Below are 15,347 nucleotides of genomic sequence, written 5' to 3'. Positions count from 1 at the left end.
TGACCGTTGATGTGGTGGGACCCTTGCCCGCCAAGCTGACCGCACCGTGCTCTCCAGTTGTGACTTACATGCGGGCGGCGCATCCGCCGTCCCCTTTATCCGCTCGGGCAAATCCTATCCGCCCAAAATCTATTGTCCGTTCCCGCATAGAATTCTATGAGCAGGTTTTTTAGAATAGCGTTGCTCCCTGCTCCTACCGATTCGTTTCCGTACTCCGCCAGAACAGACTACCCTACGGTGGCCATAGCCCAGCGAATACCTTAAAATGCTAAGGGTTGGAAAAGTAAGATATTTAAAGATAGTCCGCGGGAGCAGGAGACAATGACGGTTTCCCTGTCGCAGTGTCACGTCCCTTCCTCTTCGCCTCTGTGCGTGCATTCCTCGCCGGGAAACTTTTAGAGAGTGAGAGTGAGAGAGAGAGAGAGGGGGGAAGGGAGAAATGGAGGGATAAAGATTGCTCCTTCTTTTCCTCGCTCTCCAAAACGCTAATCCCTGGGTTACGAGCGAAATAGATCCCTGAGGTAGGGGAAGCGACGGCGAGCATTTCCTAGGGTTTTTGGAGAGAGATCTTTCATGTTATCGGCGTCTTTCTTCTGGTTCGTGTTGTCGCTGCTGAGTGGTCGAGAACAGCTGCGGAAACTAGGGTTTTGATGCTTGTCTAAGACGCGGTTTCTAAAGGTATGCTTTCTACCTCTCTAGGGCTTTATTCTTTTCCTTTTTTGGATCTTTTCTTGGTTCATTTTAGCGCTTGTTTATTTGTTTCGATCAAAGGTCTTTGGTTTAGATGATAGTCTTGCCACTTTTGGCTTTCTTGTATCTCATCTGGCTCCGGTTCTCGTACGATTAGAGCTTAACGGCCTCTTTTTTTCCAAAAAAAGAATCTATAGAGTTTCTTGAAAAAATAATCTTGAGGAACTTTCTCCTGTGTAATTCGCTCTGATGCTGGATGATGTTTCAGGTAAAGATCTCTCTCTCTCTCTCTCTCTCTCTCTATCTATCTAAGAAATGTATGTAGTTGAATGTTTAGTGTTAACTATTTTGGTTTTGTCTTAACTATTATGGTGCTCGTCTGACACTTGGAGGGTTTTTTTTTTTTCCATGTGCTGATGCAAGTAGACATGAGGATTGATCATGTATGTGTTGAAGGTTTTAGTTTTCCCTGGAGCGCATGCAGTTGATTGTTTTTTTTTTTCTCTAACATGGTTTCTATCTCAACTTGAATCAGGAGCAGTATAGAATTTCCTTTTTTTAGCACACTTTAATGTTCAAAAAAGAATTCGCGGATTTTTTTTAGTAGTAGGATTTATATATAGAATATGATTGAATTGCCTAATAGTAATAGGAGTAATATTTATTAAGTACATGCCGATATACCTACCCGCATATCGCATCTTTTATCGTAATTTTACTTGTGGCAACAGAAGTCAGGTCGCACTATATCATAATTCCCATTTTCTATTCAAAATATTCAATGAAAAATTTAAGCACGATAATTCTCTATAGGGATATGTACATAAGAGAAAGACCCAATTCGGTATCTGTGTAACAATTTCTGTTCTGGGGTTTACATATACACATATATTTTGTTATAATTGAAATTGAAAAGGATTGATTATTGAAAATAATTGATACTGATTAGTCGTAAATCAATTTGATTTTGTTATACCATTAAAAAAACACAATTTGAGGTACAGATTTAAGAACCATTCACTAATAGTAAAGTAAAAATAGTTAATGATTCCAATTTGCCCTGAATTTTTGGTCTATGACTGGAAAGCAGTGTGTCTTTTGAGATACAATCAATCGAAGAGAATAATCTAAACTAGATCCAATAAAAAATAGGGATTAATTTTTGAAAAGGGATAAGTACAATGGGATTCAAGATAAAAAATTCAATAGTAGATGGATAAAAATATTATCCATTTTTTTTGGATCAGATTTGGTGGCATGGCCAAGTGGTAAGGCGGGGGACTGCAAATCCTTTATCCCCAGTTCAAATCCGGGTGTCGCCTGATCAACAAAAGACTTGAAATATCTAATTCTGCCGATCTAACTCGACAAATTCTTGCTCCTCAAGAAGTAGAGGCAAATGACTAGGCCTGCCGGTACTTGAGTTTTAGAACCCATAATTCTATAAAGAACTGTAATTTTTTTTCCTTAAAATCTAGGTTCTGTTTACCGGTCCAACCTAGTACCAATAGGGATGAAGTAATCCTTACTTATTAATGATTGATTCGGACATTTATTTGATTTATGATATCAATTGAATCAAATAAATAGCGAGAGTTAATTCTAGGATTCGGAACTAAGTAAGATGTCGGAACTCTTAGTATCGTAAGCTTGCTAAAGGACACTCTTTTTTTTTTGCTCCTAGGTTTGAAGAAGAGATTATAGGAAAGTCTATCAAGACTTTCAATTATCTTACACTACCTATCCTAAATACTAAAATAGTGTCTACTGATTCTATCTAGAATTAGATTAAATAGAATAGGCTGATAGAAAATCAATTTAAAGTTGTGGAAAGGTCTGAAGATACTTTGTATCCACACTTACGAGAGGCTTTGAGTACTTAAACATTCAATCAATATGGTTGGGTGGTTCTTTATAGAGTAAAAGAAAAGTTGAAAAAAAAAATCTTTGCCCGTGTAGGGAATTACAAAAAAAAGAATGTATGTAATAATGGTGGTGGTGTCTTACCATTCCATTCTTTCACAGAAAGAAAGACGTAAGCCTTAGATCAAATAAAATAGAGGTGTCTGATAGATGATTCTCTCTCTTGATGATAGAGTACTATTCTGCATTCTTTAGTTGAAATTTTGGATTTTTTGTGTATTTTGATGCAACTAGGTGTGCCGGCTTGGTGTGCTTAGACAGCTTTGGGCAGTACCAAGCTCGGAATGGCACTGAAACCACAAATAGCTAAAGCTCTGAATGCGATGAAGGACATTGGCATTCCTGTGCATACAACGAAACCAGTCTTGAAGAAGCTTTTGCAAGTGTATGAGAACAACTGGGAGTATATCGAAGCTGAGAACTACAGGGTTCTTGCAGATGCTATTCTTGACCTGCAGGAGTCCAAGGTACAGCCTTACCTGGGGTTGGCCGTTATTAAGTGGGTTTTTGTCTTTTCTTTTTCAAATTAACATTTTGATTTGGCTTGTCGAATTATTTTCAGGATAAGAAAAGTGATCCAGCGGAGAAGCAAAATGATATTGTATGGAAACCCATTTATTCTTCCCAATTTGACTATTTAGTTCCCATGTCTTTTTAATTTTATGCTAATTTGTGTGAAACCATTTGCCAAATTGGTCAGGATGTTGGTGGTAGGAGAAAAGTAGCTACTTCAAGTGATGAGACTGAGAATTATAGGAAGAAGCTTAGAACGAGGCAGGAGGAACAAGGCCCTTCAACTTTAATGCAAAATTCTGAAATACATGCTTATGAGAGGCCAAAAAAAGAAGATATTTCACCTGAGTCACATACTGTTCAGCAACAGGTGGAGCCAGCTTCACATCGAACAAAGCATAGAGGTAAATGGACTGAGCTCCCATCATCTGAGCCTTCTTCTGCAGAAAGGAGTGAGGTTGTGCCACCTCCACATTCTATGAGATCTGAAAGGCCTGGACAAGCGTCATCTCAGAAAATGTCCAGAGTGTCAAGGGCTTTGATGCTTGCACATAACAGTCCTGGTTCTGCAGAAAGGACTGAGGTTGTGCCACCTCCACATTCTATGAGATCTGAAAGGCCTGGGCAAGCATCATCTCCGAAAATGTCCAGAGTGTCAAGGGATTTGATGCTTGCACATAACAGTCGTGGTCAGGGAAATGCAAAGTCAAGTTCACATTTGACCTATCGGAGAGATAAGCACCCAGTGAATAAGAGAATGGAAGACTTGATGTGTTGTAAAGAACCTAAGGTCAAATCTGGCACGGTGATCTTGCCAGCACATGGAACTGGTAACTGTCATGCTGCTGCAGCTAGACAGATGGACGGGCCAACTGGTGGTCAGTCTCTGGCATCTGAGGTTCCTCTTGCAATGATATGCCCTCCTGTCTCATTTCCTGCTATAGATAAAGGTGAATTTATCTATCTAGGCATTTCATGTTCTTTTGCTTTCTGTTGAAATATAAATTTTGGATGATGCTATACAATATATATTAAGTCTCGACTCTGGTACTATCCCTCTGTATTTGCATATGCAAATCTTGGAGAATACTGCTAGGCAGCCCAATGCAGTTCCCAACCAAGCCCCTACCTGACATTCATGAGGATATTGTGTTATTCAAGGCAGTTATGGGCTTTTCCTGGGGACTTCCTATTTCATGCTGCCACGTCAGATGGGATATTGTGTGCGGATCGTCAGGCCATGTAGGATGAAGTTCAGCTTGGAGGTCCTTGTAAACTGCCACACAATGCACAACCCCATCATCATGTGGTGGATTAGATCCAGTTTCCCCCATGCGAATCACATCCATGCCTTGCGATTCCCATCGGCATACGAGTTGATGCGGGCATGGTTCGTGGGGCCCATTCAACGCTCATTGTGTATTTTTTTGATATGCAGCAGTTTGTTAAATCCTGCGAGCTAAACCATTTTCCTTTTTGAACCTTGAGATGCGCTGCTTCCCACCCAAGGCTTTTTTGGAAACAAGAATGCACATTACCTTTCATGTCAAACAACTACATACCACGACTTTTGTCGGGGTGGTACCTAATGACAGATTGATAGCTATTTGATTTGGACAACATTAGTTGACAGCATCCTGACATTTAATCCTTGTGATCTTATATTACCTTTTTTATTTGGTTTTAATTGAAAGAGATAAACAAATTTTAATGGAACCCTCCACCTGTGATTCTGGAGGGTTCACTAGTATAGATTCTAAATCTTTTGCTGCTTGGTCGAGCTTTGTAGCATCACCGAGAAGTGCATTTTCAGAGTAATTTAGCTTCAATTGTCAGTGTGTTCCCCAATATGTCAGCCTGGTTTGGTTGTTTATTGTTTATAAGTTTTTACCTTATAGATTAGAAATGGTAAGGCTTTACAAGCACTTCTGTTTGCCATATTGATTGAGCTTTTATGGTGCCGGCATTTTTAATTGGATTAACCTAGTTTTCTTCAGATCATCGAGGGCATCGGGGCTTGGATGGTTCTTCAAAGCAAAATGGCTGTGCTTCACAAAAAAAGGCATCTGAGACACTCGCAACACAACATGCAGATAGGAGGGGAAAGAGAATTGTCACAGATGCTGCAGACAAGAACATAAGCCCCTCCGACCTTCTAAGTGTTCAGGAAAAATCTTCCACCAATGTTGAGATAGCTTCCTCAGCTATGGGTGAAGTCAAGCTTTCATTTACATGTGACACTGGTGCACTTGACCGCCCAGATTTCCATATGCCAAGCATGGAGGCTGTATGCAAGATGGTAGAGGATAAATGTTTAAGATCCTACAAGATTTTCGATCGTAATTTCTCTCTTATGAATATCATGAAAGAAATGTGCCGGTGTTTTCTGGAGTTGGGTTCTGAATCCTCAGAAGATAGAGAGGAAAATATCATACACATAGTTCCTACTCTTGAGTCACTAAAAAGATCTGGTATCCAACATATGTTGGGGAACATGCCTGCATGTCCTTCAAAGGGCCCAAATGGTCACTGCCTGAATGTGAAAATTCATGAAAATAATGTAAATGCAAGGGCAAAGAAGCAAATTGGAGAGTGCTCAAATATCAGTTCACGAAGTTTGGTTGTGGTTCCACAGCCAGAGATTGCACTTGGTGATTTAAGACCAGCCCATGATGTAAATGATGTAACTAAAGGTGAAGAAAGAGTTAGAATCTCCATAGTGAATGAAGTCAACAGCGAGCAATATCCGCCATCTTTTTTCTATATACCACATAATATTGTTTACCAAAATGCATATATAAATCTTTCACTTGCTCGAATTGGGGATGAAAGTTGTTGTTCGGATTGTTTTGGTGATTGTTTGGCAGCAAGAATCCCTTGTGCATGTGCAGGAGAAACTGGAGGTGAGTTTGCCTACACAAGGGATGGCCTACTGAGAAAGGATTTTCTGGATGCCTGTATCTCAATGCATTGTGCTCCACAGAAACACCATTACTTTTACTGTAAAGATTGCCCCCTAGAAAGGTCCAAGAATGAGGTCGGTCCTGATCCATGTAAGGGACATTTACTTAGAAAGTTTATTAAGGAATGCTGGAGTAAGTGCGGATGCAAGAAAGAATGTGGAAATCGAGTAGTTCAGCGAGGCATAACATGCAATCTTCAGGTTAGTCTTCACCCTCAGTTGAAGTTTCATACTGCTGATTTTTGTCAATTTTCAGAGATGCCACTGTAAAAGTGTCATCAACCTCAGGTTTGAATCTGTTTTCATTAAATCATCCACAAATATTGTCCCACTTTGACAATATACTTTTTGATTAACAACATAAGTTGCCCATAAAATGTACCTTACAGGTCATTGTTACTTATAGTCTAACACATTTCCCCTACTTCAGGTGTTTTTTACTGGTCAAAGGAAGGGGTGGGGACTCCGTACGCTTGATGAACTGCCTAGAGGCACGTTTGTATGTGAATATGTTGGGGAAATATTGACAAACATGGAGCTGTATGATCGAACCATTCAGACCACTGGTAATGCAAAACATACATATCCAGTGCTGATGGATGCAGATTGGGGCACTGAAGGAGTTCTAAAAGATGAAGAAGCCCTTTGTTTGGATGCCACATTTTATGGAAACGTGGCAAGATTTATTAATCACAGGTAACTCATGTCAAAGATCTAATTCTTTTAATACCCCGTGCTGCTATTTGCAAGCATATTGTGTGCAAGTTTTCTGTTGAATCTTAGAGTACAATAAGTTCCTTCATTTGCTTCTATATGGATCAGCTTGTCACCTTCGTAATTTTAATTGCATAATACCTTTTCAGAAGTGCATGTGATCTTAATGTTTTGCGCTTTTAAAGTTTTGGACACCTGCAGATTCTCAGTGATTTGAAATGACTGCCTTTGAGGTCAGCCACCTATCTGTTTTCCTTTATCACAGCATAAATGCTTGTGCTGATGGAAATTCATGCAGGATGACCCAAGTTAATGACTAAACTTGATGTACTGATTGCACATTAACTTCATGATTCGAGATATAGGAATTATTGGCTGGAGGTGCATTTTGGGTAGTTCATGAGAAAATAATTTGGATAGCGCTGTTTGCTAGTAAACTGACTATGCCATAATATAGGGTGTGGTAGGAGATGATGATTTTGATTGAGTATGTCAAGCATCTTTATCTGGCTCTTTGTTTTCATCCTTATTTTTGGCCCATCTAAAGCCTGCCTGTTACTAGCTGAACAAGAATGTGCCTTTATATGCTTGGTCTCAAGGTTTTAGGGTTGTTTCTATCATAATTTGGGTTTCATATATGGAAAATCTTTTTTTCTTAAATTCTTGGAGTTGAATGTAAATCAAGTACTAGATAAGATATTAAAGATTTGAAAATTTGTAGGCTGAGGATGGCACTCATTTAGCCAAAGTTTGATAGTTTAGGCGCAAGGCTTTGGCAGGTCTAATTGTTTGCCAATTATGTTTTCATTATTTTGAAGAGCATTTTTCATTCTACTGTTCTGTCTTTTCAAGTTGGGATTATATCTGGTGTTTAATGCCTCGTATATGATCTTGTCAGTGTACATTGCTATCTAGTTCTTATTTCATAAGGCAAAGGGATCCAAGTTAGTTTTTCGTTTGTTCAAGTTTTATTTCATGGGCTGAGTTTGAAATTTTTTGGATGTTGAGAGGTCTTTTCATGTCATGGTCGTTTACTTTACCTGTTGCTTTTTACACTTTTGTCGTGCAACTAGAGTGTATTTTCTTCCTCTACTTCTTCTTATCAGTGACCAACCAGAGCATTTTACTATTGTCTTCAACTTTCAGTCATGCTTGGTCCATGCTTAGTGTTCATCTGTTTGTTCTTGTTGTGATGCTTTTAGCTTGTTTTTGTTGTAGATGTTTTGATGCAAACCTTATTGGAATACCAGTTGAAGTGGAGATTCCTGACCACCATTATTACCATGTATGCATAGCGAAATACTTTTGCCACAATAAGATCCTTATGGATTCAGCAATATCACCTGATTTTGCGCTTGTTGGACTTATTTTCATCTGTCCATTTTATTTTGCAGCTAGCTTTTTTCACAACCAGGAAAATAGAAGTTCTTGAGGAATTAAATTGGGTAAGTAGCATTACATATTTGTAACATATTATGCTTTTGAGTACTGAAATGTCATAATCCCATGCAACTGGTTCATTTGATTTGGGATGAATCAGCTATCTAGGAAAGATTATATTAGGTTTAGTTATGCTCACATATCATATTGGTCAAAACAAACCGATATATCCTAATATATCAACCTATATTTTATCAAAATATCTGCTGTGATTTTCTAATATGCTTTTTACAATCTTAAACCAATGTTATTATTATTAAATATTCAAATCATTCTTTTAAAATGGAAGTGGATCGAGCTTTACTATATAAATCAAGATCTCCAAAATCTCGGTTCTTATAATATTGGTTGAGTATTTGAGATCTCGGAAATCTTGGCTCTTATCTTTTTTTTTCTCGACTTCCTATCTCGGACAGGATAAAATGATATCTGGGTTTATCCTGGTATTGGGCACCTTTTGAGATGATTTCAATCTTGATAACTGAAAAAAGCCCTTGTTATTTATTAGAGAGGGAGGGGATGCTTGGATTGTTCTAGCTACACATTCATTCCTCATCTTTCTTCTTTTTCAACTTGATTTCCCCAATCCAGTTGTTTCCGCCCTTTTCAATTAGTTTTTAATGCTTCTATTTTCTGTTCTACTATTGCTTGATCCCTTGACAGCAATTTCTGAGTGCATGCAATTTTACGTGGCCTCTAGCTGTAACATGGTATTATTAGAGCTCATGCAAACCTGGAATGTGTTTAAAATATCAATTTTTTTTTTTTTTGAGCTGCACAATGACCCTGCTCTAGTCATTCTTTTTTACATCCTTTCTTCTGTTTGCCAGTTGCCTGTTCCAAGTATTTTCAAGATCTTTAAAAGGTAAGAGGGGGCTTGTTCTGGTGTTCAATTCTTTTGTATGCATGCACCTATGATCCCTTCTCGTTCCTAATCATGTGTTCATTAAATTGAAAGAACATTGCAGCATATGAGTAACACATATGTTACATGATCTTTTAATCTAGGGCTGAAATCGGATCGGATATCAGTATATCCATATCTATATTTGCTTTATTTAACGAATATAGATACAAATATGGATATTAGTCGGATGCAAAAATTCATATCCATATTTGATTTAAATGGATACGATATAAATTGGATACTGAAAGTATGAATATAAAAATGGATATAAGTTGGATAATTAAACTTTATGATCACAAAATCAAATATATTACTTAAGTGTATTGTAAAGCAAGTTAATAGCATGTTAATGTGAATATATATTTCTATGAAAAGTTAGTGATATATAAAATTAAATAGGATTATGACTAGAATCAGATATTTAGATACGGATCGGATAGTTGTCTATCCATATCCATTTTTGTTTTGACGAATACGGATACGGATATTAGTCAGATGCTCAAATTTTCATTTATATCTAGATAGATTCGAATACGAAACGGATCCGGACGAATATTATTGTGTCTACTTTCACCCCTTTTTTAACCTCAAGGAAGAGCTCTAGATGAAGAGAGGGAATTGCTTTCTTTCTTGTTTGCGCAATGTTCATGCTCATTGGGGCAAATTGTCATTATTCCATTGAGGAAGCTAATCATGGACAACAACCTTACACTTTGAATATAATGGAAAATGTAAATGAAAGAAAAATTTCTATGGTTAAATATGTGGTTGAAAGCAAGGTGTGTATAGATATGGTTGAAAGCAAGGAATGCGGAACCGAGGGCTCGGTCCCGCCATGGTCCGCCGAACCGGTGGTCATGGTCTGCCGAATCGGTACCAGTAGGCGTATTGGTGGCCTACCGAACCGGTTCGTACTGGTGCGGTTCCCCGCGCGCGGGCATGCGTATTGGTGCAAGCTGATTCGATTTTCACCGGTACAATGTGGTACGGGACTTGTACAGGTGCGAATTGGTTTGGTTCGCACTGATATGCCTGTACCGCTCGATTCCAGCCCTAAAAGGGCCGGAACTATTTTCCACCGCCGTACCGGACTGGTCCGGTACAGGCCGGTTTAGCATACCATGCCGGTGGCTCACCGGCATGGTTCCGCCATTGAAAACGGCTTGCTGCCAGAGTCGGAGAAGAAAAAGAGAGAGCGGGGGAGGGAGGGAGAACGAGCGCCGGCGGATGCCGGCGGAGGGGGGCGTGGCTAAAAAATTTGGAATTTTTTAAATGAAGTCGGCAAATCGTTTGCCGACTTCACTTAAAAATTTTCAAATTAAAAATTTTTAGGATTTTTAAGTGAAGCCGGCAAATCACTTGCCGATTTCAGTTAAAAAATTTCAAATTTTGTAGCCACGACAGCGTCCGCGGCCTACCCCCATCCTTTGCCGGCCTCCTGTGGCCCTCCGCCAGCGTTTGCCGCCGCTCGTTCTCTCTCCCTCCCTCTGCTCTCTTTCTCTTCTCCTTCGCTAGCTCCGGCGTTTTTCTCTCTCGGTATGGGTCCGGCACGGCCCGTACCGACTTATTCTGCTGGAGAGCCGATACGGTGCTCGGTATCAGTTCTTCCGACCTTGGTTGAAAGAGTTGAGATATTCAATGAAGGATCCTTCACATCTTCTCAAATTAAATGCTGTAGTTTAGGCTTAGGTAATTGATTTGTTTTTAATCATTTTGTTTTAAGTATTAACAAAAGTTGGTTTGGTATTTTCTAATTTCTTGCATTTTTTTATTCTTAATTTTGGGCTTTTTTGGTGGATTTTGAATTCTTATTTTAGAAAAGATAGATGTCTGATCCTACTTCAAGTTTAGGTTGCATTAGGGAAGTTTTAAACTTTTATTAGGATTGTGATTTCAGAAAGAATCTATGGCCATCTATGGCTGTTGCAACTCAAATTGCACTGCACGTCAGGTTCCTTGTGGCTTGAGGTGAATGCAATTGAGTTACAGGGGGTTAAATCTTTGTTGTTTGGAGGATGGGTAGGGGAAGAAGAGGGAAGAGCGGTGAAGAGGTGAGGGAGTGATGCAATGGGAAAGGAAGAAGGGGTGATTTGATCAATGAGGTTACACTTCAAAAATCAACATCCAAATAAAAGTAAACAGGATTGAAAAACCCTTTGCTGCATGGTTATAAAAATATTGAACATGTTTCCGTCCTTCCTTGTGACTCCTAGGTCACAATGAAACAACCTTCCTGTTGCAGCAAGGCTCACCCTCCAAAATTTAGCTATTGATCTTATTGTATATATAAGTTCCAGCTTCTGTATTACATATTCTTGTTAAATTTTCAACCTGTAAAATTTAAACATTTCATGGAAGATTGTGCAGTCTTCTCTCATTTTTTTTGAGTTTATAGTAAGTTTGGTTGAATCTATTTTCCTTGTTTTCTTATTTTCCACAAACTACCCCGAAACCAAACATGCCCTTAATATAAATTTCCCACTCTTAATATCAATATCCTTTTACACCTGACATGCATCCAAATGAGTTTTTTTTCGATTTTGGATCAGCTTTCTTGTTTTTCATTCATGTGACTTTTTTATTATTTCTTTTTACTTAGATGTGAGAAGGGATACCAATTATAAAGCTATTTTTTAAAAGGAAGTTTATCAAATTTGAGATGACATAGGGAATTATCCGAGGGGGTGGGGGATTTGGACCACGGTTAGTTTTAATACATATTTAAATTGGGATAGAAACATGGCAAGATTGGGGATTGGTTCTTTTAACTTGTGGAGTCAATGGTACTACCAAAACCAAAAAATTCAGAGGGCATTTTCAGCAGAAAAGCCGTCAACCAGGATCAAGAGGCAATATTTTTTGGGTTTCAAAATTGTTCTTTCATAATGTACTATAGATATTTTAGTATTCAATACAAATTGTCTAATTTTTAAGACAATATATATTCTGTCTATTTATTTACTATAATTCCAGCTTAATTAAGCCAAACACAAGCAAGTTGAGCAACTCTGAAGCTCAGCTCGTCTAAAAAGTCAGGCCCATTCCCAGCTAAATATAGGCTGCTTATGAATGTCTGCTGGTCTGTCAGCCTAATTGAGGTTTGATGTCAGGCTGACCATTGACAACCATTGGAAAAATGATCTTATACGTTGATGGATCGTGCCTTAGTTCATAAAGATGAACCTATATAGGTTGGAGAAAGCTTCTCCATTGGCTGGTTTGTTGGATGGACGGTTAGGTATTGTAGTATCTTATTCATGGAGGCTTATGTTACTTGCATGGGCATTTTGCTGAGGAACTACTTGGGAACCAATATGCAATAAGGAGACTCCTCTGGTCTCAAGAGATTCTCCTCACCAAGGTCCTTTTGATTATGATAACATATTGCATTCCTGGACCCTGGTGGTCGATAAGGTCTTGGTGGTATTAGATGGTGAAATTGAATTTTAGATGTGTGCCAGACTTTATGCATTGGCTGATTTGGACCTATTATGATAAACTATAGCAGAATTTTTTGGGTCTTTCATGAGGAAAATGGCCCATGAGGTTGGACATCTGAATGCCGTTGCCTTTCACTTGAAGGATATTCCTTTAGGAAGCAACTTCCTGATTTATTGTGGCAGTAGTATCATTTATATTAGACTGTGCTGTATCACTGCCAGTGTTCATGCTGGCCACTCGGACACCTGGGACAACATTGCTGTGGATTTTGCTTGTCAGCCGGGTCCCTCGAGCCAGCCATGCGCAAGATTAACTTTTTCTGGCAGATTTCTTTGTGCTTGATTATGTTTGGCTTTTCCATGTGATTTCATCTTCATTTACTCTCACTACAATGCTCCCTCCATTGCTGCTTTACCTTGTTTCTTTCCATTGTATCTTTGAAGATAAAGCAGCTCCTTTTTTTTTCGAGCAAAATGCAACTGTATATCCAACACATTCATTCTTCTAAGATCATGGCTCCTCCTGAAATGCCTTGCCTATTACTTGCATGTAAAATATTTCTTGCTTGGCACTAGTACTGAAACTCGAGAAGCAAGGTTTGGAACTTACGAAATTTTAGCATGCAAGGAGCGATATACTTTGTCAAGTTGGCTGCACCTCTCACATACTGTTGTCACAAATTTTTGTTTGTGAATAAAATGTTTGCTGCACTATCCAGCAGTTCAGAAAGAAGCACTCATTTTACTTGTTATACCACCATATTCTGAAAATCTTCGAAGCTTTAATATTTTCAGGGTTGAGTGTTGATTTTAAATTTTAATTGAGATTAACCTTGAATCATTCTATCTTTTTTAAACTACTTCGATGAGCAAGCCCAACCTTTGAATCTCGGGCAGAGGCTACAATTTGAGCTGATAATTTACTACTCTTGCTTTTTGGGTATATTAGTAAATGCTTCGAGTGGGTGATTTCTATCAAAAGACATACATATTCTGGCCAGTCTCGTAATTTGTTTTTGCCCAGTTGTCTTCTTTCTATTCAAAGTAATATGTACAATCACTAGCATTATGAGGTTTTTCTCTTACACAGTATATTGATTGCAGGACTATGGAATTGATTTTGATGATCACACTCACCCAATCAAGGCATTTAAATGTCGCTGTGGAAGCAAATTTTGCCGAGACATGAGAAATGTTTCGAGTAAGTACACCACTTATTTTAAAATATGAAAGCAAAATGTTTTAAATATCAGTTAAATATTGCTACCAGAATATGTGAAAGTGTTCCTAGAAGATACTTCATGTTATTTTTGCTACTTAAGAATGTGGGAGCATGTTTGAGTGCAATTCTGGTCCGTAATGATGGTGCTCTCTGGAGCATGTGAGTTGTGCTGTAGAAGTGAGACTATTAACTACTTTGTGGCAGCTATATTTTCTTTTTCTTAATTCAGATACAGGGGTTGTGCTCGCCCTGATATTTGCTTCAAACTCCACTTCTAAGAACATGATTCATCTTTCCATATCAAGCTCTTTAAGCCTGAAACCCATTTTTTCAACAATACAAATCCCCCTTGAGCTCTCTTCCCGTTTAGGTTGAATCATTCAAATGCTCATTTGACTGTGTTTTAAAACATAGATCAAAATTCCTTCAACTAGACGTTTTTTCAGTTATTTATAACTTTAATGGTTGACTGAAGATTGTATCAATTAATCCACTAACTTGTTTTTCAGTTTCCCTTTTCTTCTTCTCTCTGATTTTCTAATTACAGGTCGAAATGTAGTGTCATCTAAGTTTTTATCTGATCTTTGAAATTTGAAAATTCCCTCAAATTTTCTTACTAGTTGATCAATAGGATACACCATACCTTGCTTGATGGTATGGACATGTACACTAAAAATTTTAGGAGCCTCTGTTAGGGAGAGGTACTCTTAACCTTTGTTGAAGGATTAGGAAAAGGGGAAGAAAATCTAAGCTGAAGTCGGGAGAATAGTCATAGAAAAGCTGGCAGTAAGTTTAGAGTTAGCCTGATTTAGGAACAATGGGGGAACCAGGATTCATAAAGTTGAACTTGAATATGTGGAGGAGGCTCGATAGGTGTGATCATGATTATGCATGGAAACTCTAGAAGTTAATGACGTGTGTTTTCTCTCATTTGAAATTTATTGGATTTCCTCCCTTAAAAAAAAAGAATTTGTCGGAGTTCCTTTCAAAGTCCATGCTAAGCTATTCTTTTTCTGTTTCAGGAACCACATCAAGTGCGTTAGTTTTGCGGTGAACCAATGGAGATCTATCAAAGCATCCTACAAGGTAGAGATTGCCGACTCGAGGTTTTATAGTCAAAAGGGAACAGGTAAAGTGGAGCAAACAAGCTGGTTTTTTTTGGGTGGTTGGTATACCTTTCAGGATTTAACAGTCAATTCTGCTTTCTCGGATTGCGTGAAATGTTTAATTTTTGTCGATGCTTTAATGAATTGTTGAGCAGCAGCTTCGATTTTATGATTGCGAACGTACATCCCCTTCATATGCAGAATTGGCAGATAGAAACTGTGGATAATTGTGATGGCTGATGGTGTTGGATTGGCCTCAAGACAGGTGTGGTTGGAAATCTGAAAGCCTCGAGTTACATTTGGAAGCATAACCTGCTCTCAACTCCTTCAGAGCATCTTAAGATTGCCGGACAGGAAGATGCAGGGTTTCTCAGCTATCAGAGCTTGACGCAAAAGCTCAATTTGGTCCATAAAAAAAGAAAAAAAACCA

At 38.5% G+C, this 15,347-nt stretch overlaps 1 protein-coding gene and 1 non-coding gene across 3 annotated transcripts; both read left to right on the top strand.

Annotated features, from left to right (window-relative positions):
- Positions 1-265: 265 nt before the first annotated feature.
- LOC120105035 (probable inactive histone-lysine N-methyltransferase SUVR2) lies at positions 266-15,111 on the top strand. Of its 2 annotated transcripts, XM_039117086.1 has the most exons (10): positions 268-678; positions 2,848-3,080; positions 3,176-3,214; positions 3,314-4,076; positions 5,124-6,289; positions 6,519-6,784; positions 8,021-8,087; positions 8,197-8,247; positions 13,694-13,790; positions 14,834-15,111. In XM_039117086.1, exons 2-10 carry the CDS (start codon positions 2,898-2,900, stop codon positions 14,863-14,865), a joined length of 2,664 nt encoding a protein of 887 aa, XP_038973014.1. In that variant the 5' UTR covers positions 268-678; positions 2,848-2,897; the 3' UTR covers positions 14,866-15,111. The 2 variants fall into 2 exon arrangements, with proteins under 2 accessions (XP_038973015.1, XP_038973014.1); XM_039117087.1 differs by lacking the exons at positions 8,021-8,087; positions 8,197-8,247 and having other exon boundaries at positions 266-678.
- On the top strand, positions 1,942-2,012 carry TRNAC-GCA. Its single transcript has one exon. It is a non-coding gene; the product is annotated as a tRNA-Cys (tRNA).
- Positions 15,112-15,347: the final 236 nt, after the last annotated feature.

The sequence above is a fragment of the Phoenix dactylifera genome, chromosome 2 (assembly GCF_009389715.1).
Source record: "Phoenix dactylifera cultivar Barhee BC4 chromosome 2, palm_55x_up_171113_PBpolish2nd_filt_p, whole genome shotgun sequence".
Classification (NCBI taxonomy): Eukaryota; Viridiplantae; Streptophyta; class Magnoliopsida; order Arecales; family Arecaceae; genus Phoenix; species Phoenix dactylifera.
Note: the sequence above shows the minus strand (reverse complement) of the source record. Positions and strands in the feature narration are given on the sequence as shown.

Bases quoted from the DNA above. Each gene is read 5' to 3' on its own strand.
- LOC120105035 (XM_039117086.1), top strand. From the start codon at position 2,898: ATGGCACTGAAACCACAAATAGCTAAAGCTCTGAATGCGATGAAGGAC. The intron at 3,215-3,313 runs GTATGGAAACCC...CAAATTGGTCAG, and splicing joins CGGAGAAGCAAAATGATATT to GATGTTGGTGGTAGGAGAAA. The intron at 8,248-13,693 runs GTAAGTAGCATT...TATTGATTGCAG, and splicing joins TTCTTGAGGAATTAAATTGG to GACTATGGAATTGATTTTGA.